Here is a 15023-nt window from a genome sequence, read left to right as displayed (position 1 = left end):
CAAATGCTTTATAAATGGTTCTTTCCTTAAACTTAAAATATAGGGGAACATTTTCCTGTTGTTATATTCTCTGACCCCTTGAAGCTTCCCTTAGTTGAAGGGGCACATCTATCATTCCTGTAAGGTCAGATCCCATCTTTAATTTGGATTATTCTGCTCAATTCGTGATGGGATGAAGGCCTTCATTTTGTTGCCAGTCTGATTAAACAAATAAACAAGCTGCACTTGTAACTGATGTCCCAGTAGCCTAGATTTGACCCTAAATAGCATTCCGTCTTTAGCACACAGGGACCTAACATTAGAAACCTTACACGTTGCTTGCTGCCTTTGGTCTGACAAAGCAAGTCACATATTTTCCCTTTTTACCAACAAATCTCTGCAGTCAAGCGTATGGCAGTCTGAGTATCCATGTATACTTTGGGGCTTCTCTGAGTGCTGGAAGGGCCAGGAACCACAGGAAACCCCTTAGAGTGGCATTCTTTGGTCTAGTATGCAATCCTGGAAGCGTCTGTCATTTCTGCATACCAATATAGCTTATGCTGTGCTGAACAGTCAGGCTAACTAATCCGGTCTGACAATTTTTTTCCTTCTCTCTCTCTCTCTCTTCTCTCTCTCTCTCTCTCTCTCTCTCTCTCTCCTGCTGTCCCTTTCAGAGTTAGTTTCCTGAAAACTACCTAACGAAAGTACATTAAAAGGGAAAATTAATAGCAGTGCCATGTACAGTATTCGCTTTAAAAACGGATACAAAGCACTAGAACAATATAAATTCAAATCGGCCACTAAAAGCAGGACTAATAGTGCATTACCAGTAATATGGCATGGTATATTTTATGATTAAATTATACTATGATTAATTTGCTGTAAGACATTAGTAAAGAGGTTCAGTGAAGACCAAGCCTATAAAACGTAGGCATGAGTTTTTCACACAATCTAAGCAAAGCCGACAATTTGCTGACAGGAATAACACTCTAATCGATATGGGAATTAAAAACATGGAAGGTATTAAATATATAAGCAGATTAAATGTAGTAGACGAACTGGTCCTTCACCTGAAGGAAGGACTCAGAAGTGCAGTATTTGCCTCCAAAGGCACTGGGTTCAGCAACCTAGACAGAATGTCCATTACATAGTTGTATAGTAAGAGGAATAAATGTGGATTATGTACCTTTTGGTATCCTTATTGGTGGTACAGACTCAGAAGTGCAGTATTTGCCTCCAAAGGCACTGGGTTCAGCAACCTAGACAGGAAGTCCATCAGACAGTTGAATAATTGTGGATTATGAACCTTTTGGTATCCTTACTAATGGTGTTACAGACTCAGAAGTGCAGTATTTGTCTTCAAAGGCACTGGATTCAGTAACCAAGACAGGAAGTCCATTACACAGTTGTATAGTAAGAGGAATAAATGTGGATGATGAACAGAATCTTAGCACAAAGTTATTCACAACGGCAGACTCCCACAACAACTTCTGGATAGCAATACTAAACCTCTCTTCCCAACCTGTCTGGAACGCTTCCTTTCTTCAATCTTGCTATCCAACACCTCCAGCTGTTACTCCTTGGCACAGCTGTGGGTTTTTCTCCCAGTTCTACCATTCTGATTTGTGTACTTCATCTCAGTCTTATACTGGATCGCTATTATCTTGCTGTCTTACTACTCCAACTCCCTCTTTTCGCTGCTTTTTAAGCGATGAGTGGCTGAAAGTGCCCCTGGGGACCCTCCCACTGCTTGGCTTGACAGCCTAAAGATTTCATAAATCTATCTTTGGGGAAGAGAGCTCACAGCTTCCCTTATCAGTCTAGAGGCCAGTGGGACGGTGTACCTCCCGAGAGCTTCATTCTGGCAAAAGAAGCAGTACAAGAAGCCTGGGAGAGCGCTGAAATTGCGTGTTACTTAGGAGATTACCTCCCTTGTCATCAAGAAGGCTTCATGAGACATAAGGCTTATGGGGATTGTCAGGTCGACTTACACACTTTCCCTCCCGTAATCCATTTAAGTGCTACTGACAAAGCACTGCTGCTTTCACAAATAGTTGCGATTCGGAAATAGCAACGTTATGTGATGCAGTCCCGATGCCTTACGACGTCTGAGTGCTTTGTTTTGCTAATCCTTCGTCGTTATTCTGTGACCTACGTACCTCGATCCCGTAGAGGAGGGGGCGGAGGAATGCTGTTAGTGGACCTGTTTGAGAGTTCCTTGCAGTGGCGTTTCTTCGGCCCGTAGCCGCAAACTTTTCCATTCCTTTGACTGGCATGTACGTTCACATTCCCTTTCCTTTATCTCAATTTCCTCAACTTTCTAAAATTGCTTCATGGTGCAACTGCTTTGAGGTTTTCCTTCTGTTACACCTTTCAAACCTATCTACTCTCAATTTCCCTTGCATTGCTGAACGACCTCCATCATAGGTCCCAATGCTTGGTCTTTGGCCTAAATTTCATATTCCAGTTCTAACTCCTATGCTCCTTAAGGATCTATTCATGAAGTCTGGAAGGTTAAGCCATGGGAGGCTGGTGTTGAACAGCAAGGCCTCTAGAGAGACAAAGAAGAACAGCAAGGCCTCTAGAGAGACAAAGAAGAACTGCAAGGCCTCTAGAGAGACAATGAAGAACAGCAAGGCCTCTAGAGAGACAAAGAAGAACCGCAAGGCCTCTAGAGAGACAAAGAAGAACCGCAAGGCCTCTAGAGTTAGAGAGACAAAGAAGAACAGCATGGCCTCTAGAGAGACAAAGAAGAACAGCATGGCATCTAGAGAGACAAAGAAGAACAGCATGGCCTCTAGAGAACAAAGAAGAAACGCAAGGCCTCTAGAGAGACAAAGAAGAACAGCATGGCCTCTAGAGAGACAAAAAAGAACAGCATGGCCTCTAGAGAGACAAAGAAGAACAGCAAGACCCCTAGAGAGACAAAGAAGAACAGCAAGACCCCTAGAGAGACAAAAGAAGAACAGCACCCCGACTCTTGGAGAGACAAAGAAGAACCGCAAGGCCTCTAGAGAGACAAAGAAGAACAGCGAGACCTCTAGAGAGAAAAATAAGAACAGCATGGCCTCTAGAGAGACAAAGAAGAACCATAAGGCCTCTAGAGAGACAAAGAAGAACAGCAAGACCTCTAGAGAGACAAAGAAGAACAGCAAAGCCTCTAGAGAGACAAAGAAGAACCGCAAGGCCTCTAGAGAGACAAAGAAGAACAGCATGGTCTCTAGAGAGACAAAGAAGAACAGCAAGACCTCTAGAGAGACAAAGAAGAACTGCATGGTCTCTAGAGAGACAAAGAAGAACAGCATGGTCTCTAGAGAGACAAAGAGACAAAGAAGAACAGCAAGGCCTCTAGAGAGACAAAGAAGAACCGCAAGGCCTCTAGAGAGACAAAGAAGAACCGCAAGGCCTCTAGAGAGACAAAGCAACCGAAGGCCTCTGCAAGCATCTAGAGAGACAAAGAAGAACCGCAAGGCCTCTAGAGAGACAAAGAAGAACAGCAAGGCCCCTAGAGAGACAAAGAAGAACCGCAAGGCCTCTAGAGAGACAAAGAAGAACAGCAAGGCCTCTAGAGAGACAAAGAAGAACCGCAAGGCCTCTAGAGAGACAAAGAAGAACCGCAAGGCCTCTAGAGAGACAAAGAAGAACAGCAACGCATCTAGAGAGACAAAGAAGAACCGCAAGGCCTCTAGAGAGACAAAGAAGAACCGCAAGGCCTCTAGAGAGACAAAGAAGAACCGCAAGGCCTCTAGAGACAAGACAAGAAGCAAGGCCTCTAGAGAGACAAAGAAGAACCGCAAGGCCTCTAGAGAGACAAAGAAGAACAGCAAGGCCTCTAGAGAGACAAAGAAGAACCGCAAGGCCTCTAGAGAGACAAAGAAGAACCGCAAGGCCCCTAGAGAGACAAAGAAGAACCGCAAGGCCTCTAGAGAGACAAAGAAGAACCGCAAGGCCTCTAGAGAGACAAAGAAGAACAGCAAGGCCCCTAGAGAGACAAAGAAGAACCGCAAGGCCCCTAGAGAGACAAAGAAGAACCGCAAGGCCCCTAGAGAGACAAAGAAGAACAGCAAGGCCCCTAGAGAGACAAAGAAGAACCGCAAGGCCCATAGAGAGACAAGGAAGAACAGCAAGACCTCTAGAGAGACAAAGAAGAACAGCATGGCCTCTAGAGAGACAAAGAAGAACCTTAAGGCCTCTAGAGAGACAAAGAAGAACCGCAAGGCCTCTAGAGCGAGACAAAGAAGAACCGCAAGGCCTCTAGAGCGAGACAAAGAAGAACCGCAAGGCCTCTAGAGCGAGACAAAGAAGAACCGCAAGGCCTCTAGAGAGAGACAGAAGAACCGCAAGGCCTCTAGAGAGAGACAAAGAAGAACCGCAAGGCCTCTAGAGAGAGACAAATAAGAACCGCAAGGCCTCTAAAGAACTGCTAGGAGGCTCTAGAGAGACAAGAAAAGAACTGCAAGGCTCTAGAGAGACAAAGAAGACCCGCAAGGCCTCTAGAGAGACAAAGAAGAGACCGCAAGCCCATAGAGAGGAACAAAGAAGACAGCAGGCCTCCCCTAAGAGAGAAAAAACAAAGAAGACAGCATGGCTCTAGAGATACAAAGAAGAACCGCAAGGCCTCTGAGAGAGACAACCGAAGACAGCATGGTCCTCTAGAGACCGAAAGAAGGAACGCAAAGCCCAATCTAAGAGACAAAGAAGAACTGCAATGGTCTCTAGAGAGACAAAGAGAACAAGCATGGTCTCTAGAGAGACAAAGAGACAAAGAAGAACAGCAAGGCCTCTAGAGAGACAAAGAAGAACCGGCAGGCCTCTAAGGAGACAAAGAAGAACCCGCAATGCCTCTTAGAGAGACAAAGAAGAACCTTAATGCCTCTGATACAAAGAAGAACCAGCAAAGGGCCCTCTAGAGAGACAAAGCGAAACCGCAAGGCCTCTAAGATAGACAAAGAAGAACCGCAAAGGCCTCTAGAAAGAGACCAAACAGACAAGGCCAGGCCTCTAGAGAGAAACAAAGAAAAACGCAAGGCCTCTAGAGAGACAAAGGCCCCATAAACGCTAGCCTGCTAGAGAAGAACAAAGCAACCGCAAGGGCCTCTAGAGACAAAGAAGAAGCAGCATCCCCTAGCGAAGGACCCCAATAAGAACCGCAAGGCCTCTAGCGAAAGAACAAAGAAAACCAGCAAGGCCCTATAGAGACAAGAAGAACCTGCAATGCCTCTTAGAGGACAAAGGAAGAACCGCAAGGCCTCTATAGAGACAAGAAGAACAGCCACGCCCCCTAGTAGAGACCAAAGAAGAACCTGCAAGGCCTCTAGAGAGACAAAGAAGCAACCGCAAGGCCCTCCTATAGAGGACAAAGAAGAACCACAAGGCATTGCCCTAGATAGACAAAGAAGAACCGCAAGGCCCCTAGAGAGACAAAGAAAAGATCCGCAAGGCCTGCTAGAGAGACAAAGAAGCAACCGCAAGGGCCTCTTATAGAGGACAAAGAAAGAACCGGCCAAGGCCTCTAAGGAGACAAAGAATGAACCGCAAAGGCCTCCTAGAGAGACAAAGAAGAACCGCAATGGCCCCTAGAGCAGAAAACAAAGAAAAGAACCGCAAGGCCTCTAGAGGGACAAAGAAGAACCGCAAGGCCCCTAGAGAGACAAAGAAGAACAGCCAAGGCCCCTAGAGAGACAAAGAAAAGAACCGCAAATGGCCTCTAGAGAGACAAAGAAGGTCCCCTAGAAGACAAAGAAGAACCGCAAGGTGCCTCTAGAGAGACAAAGAACGGGTCCCCTAATATAGACAAAAGAAGAACCGCAAGGCCTCCAGAGAGACAAAGAAGACAGCAAGGCCTCTAGAGCGACAAAGAAGAACCGCAAGGCCTCTAGAGCGACAAAGAAGAACCGCAAGGCCTCTAGAGCGACAAAGAAGAACAGCAAGGCCTCTAGAGAGACAAAGAAGAACAGCAAGGCCTCTAGAGAGACAAAGAAGAACAGCAAGGCCTCTAGAGAAACAAAGAAGAAACGCAAGGCCTCTAGAGAGACAAAGAAGAACAGCATGGCCACTAGAGAGACAAAGAAGAACAGCATGGCCTCTAGAGAGACAAAGAAGAACAGCAAGACCCCTAGAGAGACAAAGAAGAACAGCAAGACCCCTAGAGAGACAAAGAAGAACAGCAAGACCTCTGGAGAGACAAAGAAGAACCGCAAGGCCTCTAGAGAGACAAAGAAGAACAGCAAGACCTCTAGAGAGAAAAATAAGAACAGCATGGCCTCTAGAGAAACAAAGAAGAACCTTAAGGCCTCTAGAGAGACAAAGAAGAACAGCAAGACCTCTAGAGAGACAAAGAAGAACAGCAAGGCCTCTAGAGAGACAAAGCAGAACCCCAAGGCCTCTAGAGAGACAAAGAACAGCATGGCCTCTAGAGAGACAAAGAAGAACCGTAAGGCCTCTAGAGAGACAAAGAAGAACCGCAAGGCCCCTAGAGAGACAAAGAAGAACCGCAAGGCCCGTAGAGAGACAAAGAAGAACAGCAAGGCCCCTAGAGAGACAAAGAAGAACCGCAAGGCCCATAGAGAGACAAAGAAGAACAGCAAGACCTCTAGAGAGACAAAGAAGAACAGCATGGCCTCTAGAGAGACAAAGAAGAACCGCAAGGCCTCTAGAGCGAGACAAAGAAGAACCGCAAGGCCTCTAGAGCGAGACAAAGAAGAACCGCAAGGCCTCTAGAGCGAGACAAAGAAGAACCGCAAGGCCTCTAGAGAGAGACAAAGAAGAACCGCAAGGCCTCTAGAGAGACAAAGAAGAACCGCAAGGCCTCCAGAGCGAGACAAAGAAGAACCGCAAGGCCTCTAGAGCGAGACAAAGAAGAACCGCAAGGCCTCTAGAGAGAGACAAAGAAGAACCGCAAGGCCTCTAGAGAGAGACAAAGAAGAACCGCAAGGCCTCTAGAGAGAGACAAATAAGAACCGCAAGGCCTCTAAAGAACTGCGAGGCCTCTAGAGAGACAAAGAAGAACTGCAAGGCCCCTAGAGAGACAAAGAAGAACAGCAAGGCCCCTAGAGAGACAAAGAAGAACAGCAAGGCCTCTAGAGAGACAAAGAAGAACCGCAAGGCCTCTAGAGAGACAAAGAAGAACCGCAAGGCCCCTAGAGAGACAAAAGAAGAACCGCAAGGCCTCTAGAGAGACAAAGAAGAACCGCAAGGCCTCTAGAGAGACAAAGAAGAACAGCAAGGCCTCTAGAGAGACAAAGAAGAACCGCAAGGCCTCTAGAGAGACAAAGAAGAACAGCATGGCCTCTAGAGAGACAAAGAAGAACAGCAAGGCCTCTAGAGAGACAAAGAAGAACCGCATGGTCTCTAGAGAGACAAAGAAGAAGAGCATGGTCTCTAGAGAGAAAAGAAGAAACAGCAATCCTTAGAGAGACAAAGAAGAAAACCGCAAGGCCTAGAGAACAAAGAAGAACAAGCAAGGCCTCTAGAGAGACAAGAAGAACAGCCAAGGCCTAGAGCAGACAAAGAAGAAACCGCAAGGCCTCTAGAGAGACAAGCAGAACCGCAAGGGCCTCTAGAAGAAGACCAAAGAAGAAACGAAGGCCTTAGAGAGGACAAATGAAGAACCGCAAGGCCTCTTGAAAAGAGACAAAGAAGAAACGCAAGGCCTCTAGAGAAGACAGAAGAACAGCAAGGCCCCTAGAGAGACCAAAGAAGAACAAGCCAAGGCCCCTAGAGAAGGACAAAGTAGACCGCAACGCCCCTAGAGGAGAAAGAAGAACCGCAAAGGCCTCAAGAAGAGACAGAAGGAAACCGCAAGGCCTCTAGAGAGACAAAGAAGAAACGCAAGGCCTCTAGAGAGACCAAAGAAGAACCGCAAGGCCTATAGAGACAAAGAAGAACCGCAAGGCCTCTGAGAGACAAAGAAGAACGGAGCCTCTAGAGAGACCAAAGAAGAACCGCAAGGCCTCTAGAGATACAAAGAAGAACCGCAAGGCCTTCTAGAGAGACGAAAGAAGAAGGAACAGCAAGGCCTCTAGAGAGACAAAGAATAAGAACCGCAAGGCCTCTAGAGAGACAAAGAAGAATCAAAGAAGAAAAAGGCCCCAAGGCCTCTAGAGAGACCAAAGAATAAAAAACAGCAAGACTCTAGAGAGACAAAGTAGCAACCCCGCAAACGCCCCTCTAGAGAGAAACAAAGAAGAACCGCCAAGGCTCTAGAGAGACAAAAAGAAGAACCGCAAGGGCCTCTATAGAGACAAAGAAGCCCCTAAGAGAGACAAAGAAAAGAAAACGCAAGGCTCTAGAGAGACAAAGAAGAACCGCAAGGTCTCTATAAGAGACAAAGAAGAACGCAAGGCCCCTAGAGAGACAAAGAAGAAAGGCATAGGCCTTAGAGAGACAAAGAAGAACAGCAAGGCCCCATAGAGAGGACAAAGAAGGGAAACCGCAAGGCCTCTAGAGGATGAGACAAAGAAGGAACCGTAAGGTCCTCTAGAGAGACAAAGAAGAAACCGTAAGGCCTCTAGAGAGAAAAGAAAGAATAACCGGCAAGGTCCTCCTAGAGAGAAAGAAGAAAAGCAAAGGCCTCTAAGAAGAGCCAAAGAAAACCGCAAGGCTTTCTTAGAGAGACAAAAGAAGAAACCGCAAGGCCTCTAGAGAGACAAAAGAACGAACCGCAAGGCCTCTAGAGAGACAAAGAAAAAGAACAGCAAAGCCTCTAGAGAGACAAAGAAAAACCAAAGCAAAGCCTTCTAGAGAGACCAAAGAAGAAACCAGCAAGGGCCATCTAGGAGAGACAAAGAAGAAACAGCAAGGCCGCCTAGAGATACAAAGAAGAAAAGCTGGCCTCTAGAGAGACAAAGAAGAACCACAAGGCCTCTAGAGAGACAAAGAAAGAACAGCAACGGGCCCGCTGAGAGAGACGAAAGAAAGAACCGCAAGGCCTCTAGAGAGAGCAAAGAAAAGAATAGCAAGGGCCCCTAGAGAGACAAAGGAAGAACCGCAAGGCCTCTAGAGACGACAAAGAAGGGCCCCTAGAGAGACAAAGAAGAAACCGCAAAGGCCTCTCTAGAGGACAAAGAAGAACCGCAAGGACCTCTAGAGGAGACAAAGCAAGAAAAGCGCGAAGGCCTCTAGAGAAGACAAAGAGGCCCCTTACGAGAGGCACAAAGAAAGAACCGCAAGGCCTCCTTAGATGAGACAAAGAAAAGAACCGCAAGGCCCCTATAAGGCGACAAAGAAGAAGAACCTGCAAAGGGCTTCTAGAGAGACAAGGGAAGAACCTGCAAGGCCTCTAGAGCGGACAAAGAAAAGACAGCAATGGCCTCTAGAGAGACAAAGAAGAAACAGCAATGGCCCTCCTTAGAGGAGGAAAGAACGACGAACAGCAAGGCCCTCTAGAGAGACAAAGAAGAACCGCAAGGCCTCTAGGAGAGACAAAGAAGAACAGCAAGTCCTCTATAGAGAGACAAAGAAGGAAACTGCAAGGCCTTCTAGAGAGACCAAATAAGAAAGAACAGCAAGGCCCCCTCGAGAGACAAAGAACGAACCGCAAGGCCATCTAGTAGAGACAATGAAGAACAGCAAGGCCCCTTGAAGAGACAAAAAAACCGCAAGGAACCTCAAGGCCCTAGAGAGACAAAAGAAGGAACCGCAAGGCCCCTAGAGAGACAAAGAAGAACCGACAAGGCCTCTGAGAGGGAAAAGAAAGAAGAACCGCAAGGCCCCGCTATACAGAGAACAAGAAGAAAACAGCGAAGGCCTCTAGAGGGAGCCAAAGAAGAAACCCGCAATGGCCCCTAAAGAGAGGGGACAAAGTAGAACCGCAATGCCATCTAGAAGAGACAAAGAAGAACCCCGGCAAGGTCCCCTAGGAGAGACAAAAGGAAGAAACCGCAAGGCCATCCGGAGAGACAAAGAAGGAACAGTTTCAGGCCTCTAGAGATGACAAAAGAAGAACCGCAAGGCCTCTTAGAGAGAAAACAAAGAAGAACCCCGCCAAGGCCTCTCGAAGAGACAAAGAAAGAACAGCAAGGGCCTCTAGAGAACAGGCAAGGTGCCTCTAGAGAGGACAAAGAGAAGAACAGCAAGGCCTCTAGAGAGACCAAAGAAGAAACAGCAAGGCCTTTCTGAGAGGACAAAGAAGAACAGCAAGGCCTCTAGAGAGAACAAAGAAGAACAGCAAGGCCTCTAGAATAGGACGAAAGAAGAACCAGCAAGGCCTTCTAGTCAGACAAAGAAAATTAAGGTAGAACTGGGATAACACCCCACAGCTACACTTAAAAGTAACAGTTTGAGGTATTGGACAGCAAGATTGAAGAGAGGAAGAGGGAATGGAGGTAAAGAAATGCTAAAAAGCGGATCTAACCACAGGCCGAATGGACGTTTCAAACATCCTTTGGTAATACCTACAGTGTACCACGTGCGATTGCCCTGACGGCACTAGCCCCCTTACGGGATTCCTATCAAAGTTACACTAAATCATTTGGAAACATCTGATTCCGATAACAAAACTATGAAAGGACACCCGAAGAACCTACATTTCTTTTTGAGTTTTGAGTCTCTTTGATAAGCATCCCGTAGCACCCCACGTGGTGCACTGTAAGCGCTAGCTATCTCCGGGATGCTTATCAGGGTTCTTATCAGACTCAAAACTCATTAGGGAACGTTTGTTGCTGATAAAAAAAGAAAAAGAGATGAAGGAAATTGCAGTGTCCACAGACCACATGACCCAGTCACATTAGTAAGGATCTCTCTCTCTCTCTCTCTCTCTCTCTCTCTCTCACCTTTCTGTAATCTTCTCCTGAGTGACTCTGTACTGCAGGACTGTGAGCTTCCTGATCAACTCGTCCTTCTCCTCCTTCTTCAGGATTCTGCTGGGTTTCCCTGGGATCTCCTGGGCGCCCTTCGGCTTCCACACCCTCCGAGGGATACCAGTGGCGCTGGTGGTGCCAGTACTACTGCTGCTGGTGCTGGTGTTCGCTGTAGAGGTTCCTGAACCTCGGGGGGTCACTGGCCTTAGGCCGAATCTCCTCGGTTCCATGTTACTGCTCTGTCGCTTCGCCTGAGGACAGTGATGATGACAGTCAGTAAATTAATTAATAAATAACTAATAAATACACACACATATATATTATATAAATATATTGCATAAATAAGAGATTCTACCATTTCACTCCTGCAACGCGAAATGTCTTCTATCGTCCCTCTTTTGACGAACTGGCGTATGCCTCCCAACCCCCCTTTTTTTTAAGCATTTGAGTTTTACAGCCAGTGTTTCAGTCTTTTTATTCTATCACATACCAAGCGTATCGTTTTTTTTTCTTTTAAATTTTTAAGCATTTGAGTTTTCCGGTCAAAATGTTTTTTTTTTTTTTTATTCTATCACATACCAAAATTTCATCTGCCTGCGTTGTCGGATTTTGCAAATAAATTTCCTCGAAATATGACTCGCTAATCAGAAGCTACGAATAATATCAAAATCTCTGATGGCTATTTCCTCGACTTGCGCCAGTTCATCAAACTAGGGACTTGATACGTTTCAAAACAAAATCAGGATTTCTTGAAACTACCAATGAATGAATCATCAATGATGTTTAGATATTTGAACAATGTATACCCAAGAGTCTTATATAATAATAATAATAATAATAATAATAATAATAATAATAATAATAATATTAAAGACATGAGACTAGGTTTAACAACAGTTCTGCTTCTCGATTCAAACTTCAGCAAAGTTCAGCAAAGATCGACGTTTAAAATTAGAACGTCTGCAATGCGCTTTTCTAGCCGCATCTATAGTTTTTCTGCATAGTCGTTGAGAGAGAGAGAGAGAGAGAGAGAGAGAGAGAGAGAGAGAGAGAGCCAAGTCTTATGTATGGCGATTCGGCGAAGCCCTTCCCGTTTTACTTCGGGCTTGAGAAATTGCAACACAAAATGCGGGAGAACGAACTTTGTTCAACACCCCCTCTGGGCCTGGGCACGTGCTGAAATTACGCGGGAAACGTCCGATTCCCCTCGAGAGACTTCTCACAAAGTCAATAATTTAAAAAAAAATTTACGCGTCCGAAACCCTGATTGGTAGAAACGACCAACCTGGCTTCGTAATATATTAATTCACAATCCATAACGAATGATTTTAAATATATATTGAATAAAGTCACGGGAAGTCGTGGCCACCATCCGAACCCAGCCATCGAAACGGACACGCTCTCCCCCTTTTGGCGCGAATGGTTTCTCCTCCCCTTCCACTATCCTACCATGGCCCCGCCAGGGGTAATAGAGACCTAGGGGCCGTAGAAGGGGAGGACATCACCCAACGGTTCCCATGGGTGACCAAGAGGGACACGGGAAACCGAAAAGAGGGGAATGAGGTCATAAAGATGTTGTCGATTTTAATATACGGGTATAAAGCAGGATTTTAGTCTATGAAGCCTAGGTTGTGACGTCATGCGTTCGATGACGTCATCGATTCGTCACCGTCTGATTCATAACACGCGTTCCATTGATTAATCTTTTACACACAGAGAGAGAGAGAGAGAGAGAGAGAGAGAGACTTTCCTTATTTTGTCACTTCTACCAAAATCCTTGCATTGCATTAATACAATAAGGTTTAAATGAGAGAAATATAATAACGAGAGAGAGAGAGAGGGTACAATACTTGCCTTCAGATTAGCTCATGAAGATGACAGAAATGGTCTCAAGGTCAGGTCAGGTCAGGTCAGGTCAAGTTAGGAGGTCAAGTTAGGCCGTCTAGCGGTAACTGATCCTTTTTTTTTTTTTGTCATTTCAGTCTGTATTTGTCGTTTTCATGGTAATACTGTTTATAGAATCAATTTGCCATTATAATTCCTGAGACATGACTTCAGTTTTGGATAAAAACAAAATCTTTCAACTAATTTTATGAAGTGTCGAAGGAGTTCAGGTATCACGTGACCAGAAACATAAACAAATGGTACATGAGAGAGAGAGAGAGAGAGAGAGAACTCTTTCCTCCATGCTCTGAATACGCCTGGATTTCTTCTGGTAGGCTGCGTCTCTATTTCCTACGACCCCCTCCCTCTCTCTCTCTCAATTAATTTCAACTGGGGAACTGTAACCTTCTTATCTCTCGGATGCTTTTAGGCACTGTCTTCTGTGAGGTTGTGAAGTCTCTCTCTCTCTCTCTCTCTCTCTCTCTCTCTCAGCGAAATACTGTCAAATTTAAACTGGTAGAACATTCATCGCTAAAATCATGGTATAAGAGAGAGAGAGACTGATTTACGAAAGTATGGTCTAATGACATGATATTAAAACCATTTGGTTATTCAGTGAGAGAGAGAGAGAGAGAGACCCACCGACTCTTTGGCTTCTGCAAATACATAACAAAAATCATGCATAACTCTGTTTTCCAGCTCCGTAATTCTCTGCATTTACTTGGGTAAAAGGGTTCTTTGTAATAATAATAATATAAATAATAATAATAATAATAATAATAATAATAATAATAATAATAATAATAATAATAATACTACAGAAGATGGATGCTGGGTACCAACTCAAGAAAAGAGGCAACAAAATCAACCATCTGATGTTCATGGACGACATCAAGCTGTATGGTAAGAGCATCAAGGAAATAGATACCCTAATCCAGACTGTAAGGATTGTATCTGGGGACATCAGAATGGAGTTTGGAATAGAAAAATGCGCCTTAGTCAACATACAAAAAGGCAAAGTAACGAGAACTGAAGGGATAAAGCTACCAGATGGGAGCAACATCAAACACATAGATGAGACAGGATACAAATACCTGGGAATAATGGAAGGAGGGGATATAAAACACCAAGAGATGAAGGACACGATCAGGAAAGAATATAGGCAGAGACTCAAGGCGATACTCAAGTCAAAACTCAACGCCGGAAATATGATAAAAGCCATAAACACATGGGCAGTGCCAGTAATCAGATACAGCGCAGAAGAGTGAATGGACGAAGGCAGAACTCCTCAGCTATGATCAGAAAACCCACAGGAAAGCAATGAAGAATACACAAGGCACTTCACCCAAGAGCAAATACGGACAGACTATACATAACACGAAAGGAAAGGAGGGAGAGGACTACTAAGTATAGAGGACTGCGTCAACATTGAAAACAGAGCACTGGGGCAATATCTGAAAACCAGTGAAGACGAGTGGCTAAAGAGTGCATGGGAAGAAGGACTAATAAAAGTAGACGAAGACCCAGAAATATACAGAGACAGGAGAAAGACAGAAAGAACAGAGGACTGGCACAACAAACCAATGCACGGACAATACATGAGACAGACTAAAGAAACTAGCCAGCGATGACAATTGGCAATGGCTACAGAGGGAGAGCTAAAGAAGGAAACTGAAGGAATGATAACAGCGGCACAAGATCAGGCCCTAAGAACCAGATATGTTCAAAGTACGATAGACGGAAATAACATCTCTCCCATATGTAGGAAGTGCAATAGGGGAAAAATGAAACCATAAACCACATAGCAAGTGAATGCCCGGCACTTGCACAGAACCAGTACAAAAAGAGGCATGATTCAGTGGCAAAAGCCCTCCACTGGAGCCTGTGCAACATCAGCTACCTTGCAGTAATAAGTGGTACGAGCACCAACCTGAGGGAGTGATAGAAAACGATCAGGCAAAGATCCTCTGGGACTATGGTATCAGAACGGATAGGGTGATACGTGCAAACAGACCAGACGTGACGTTGATTGACAAAGTCAAGAAGAAAGTATCACCATTGATGTCGCAATACCATGGGACACCAGAGTTGAAGAGAAAGAGAGGGAAAAAATGGATAAGTATCAAGATCTGAAAATAGAAATAAGAAGGATATGGGATATGCCAGTGGAAATCGTACCCATAATCATAGGAGCACTAGGCACGATCCCAAGATCCCTGAAAAGGAATCTAGAAAAACTAGAGGCTGAAGTAGCTCCAGGTCTCATGCAGAAGAGTGTGATCCTAGAAACGGCACACATAGTAAGAAAAGTGATGGACTCCTAAGGAGGCAGGATGCAACCCGGAACCCCACACTATAAAT

At 45.1% G+C, this 15023-nt stretch overlaps 1 protein-coding gene across 1 annotated transcript in view; it reads right to left on the bottom strand.

Moving 5' to 3' along the window:
• The window catches only part of LOC135201692 (methionine-R-sulfoxide reductase B1-like), a 111967-nt gene that overhangs the window by 4667 nt on the left and 92277 nt on the right, over positions 1-15023 (bottom strand). Inside the window, exon 2 of the mRNA XM_064230841.1 lies at positions 10752-11029. Within this exon, the coding sequence (XP_064086911.1) occupies positions 10752-11008 (257 nt within the window). The 5' untranslated portion in view covers positions 11009-11029. The remainder of the gene's footprint in view (positions 1-10751; positions 11030-15023) is intronic.

The sequence above is a fragment of the Macrobrachium nipponense genome, chromosome 28 (assembly GCF_015104395.2).
Source record: "Macrobrachium nipponense isolate FS-2020 chromosome 28, ASM1510439v2, whole genome shotgun sequence".
NCBI lineage: Eukaryota > Metazoa > Arthropoda > Malacostraca > Decapoda > Palaemonidae > Macrobrachium > Macrobrachium nipponense.
The sequence above is the reverse complement of the archived record's forward strand: the minus strand, read 5'-3'. Positions and strand labels throughout refer to the sequence as shown.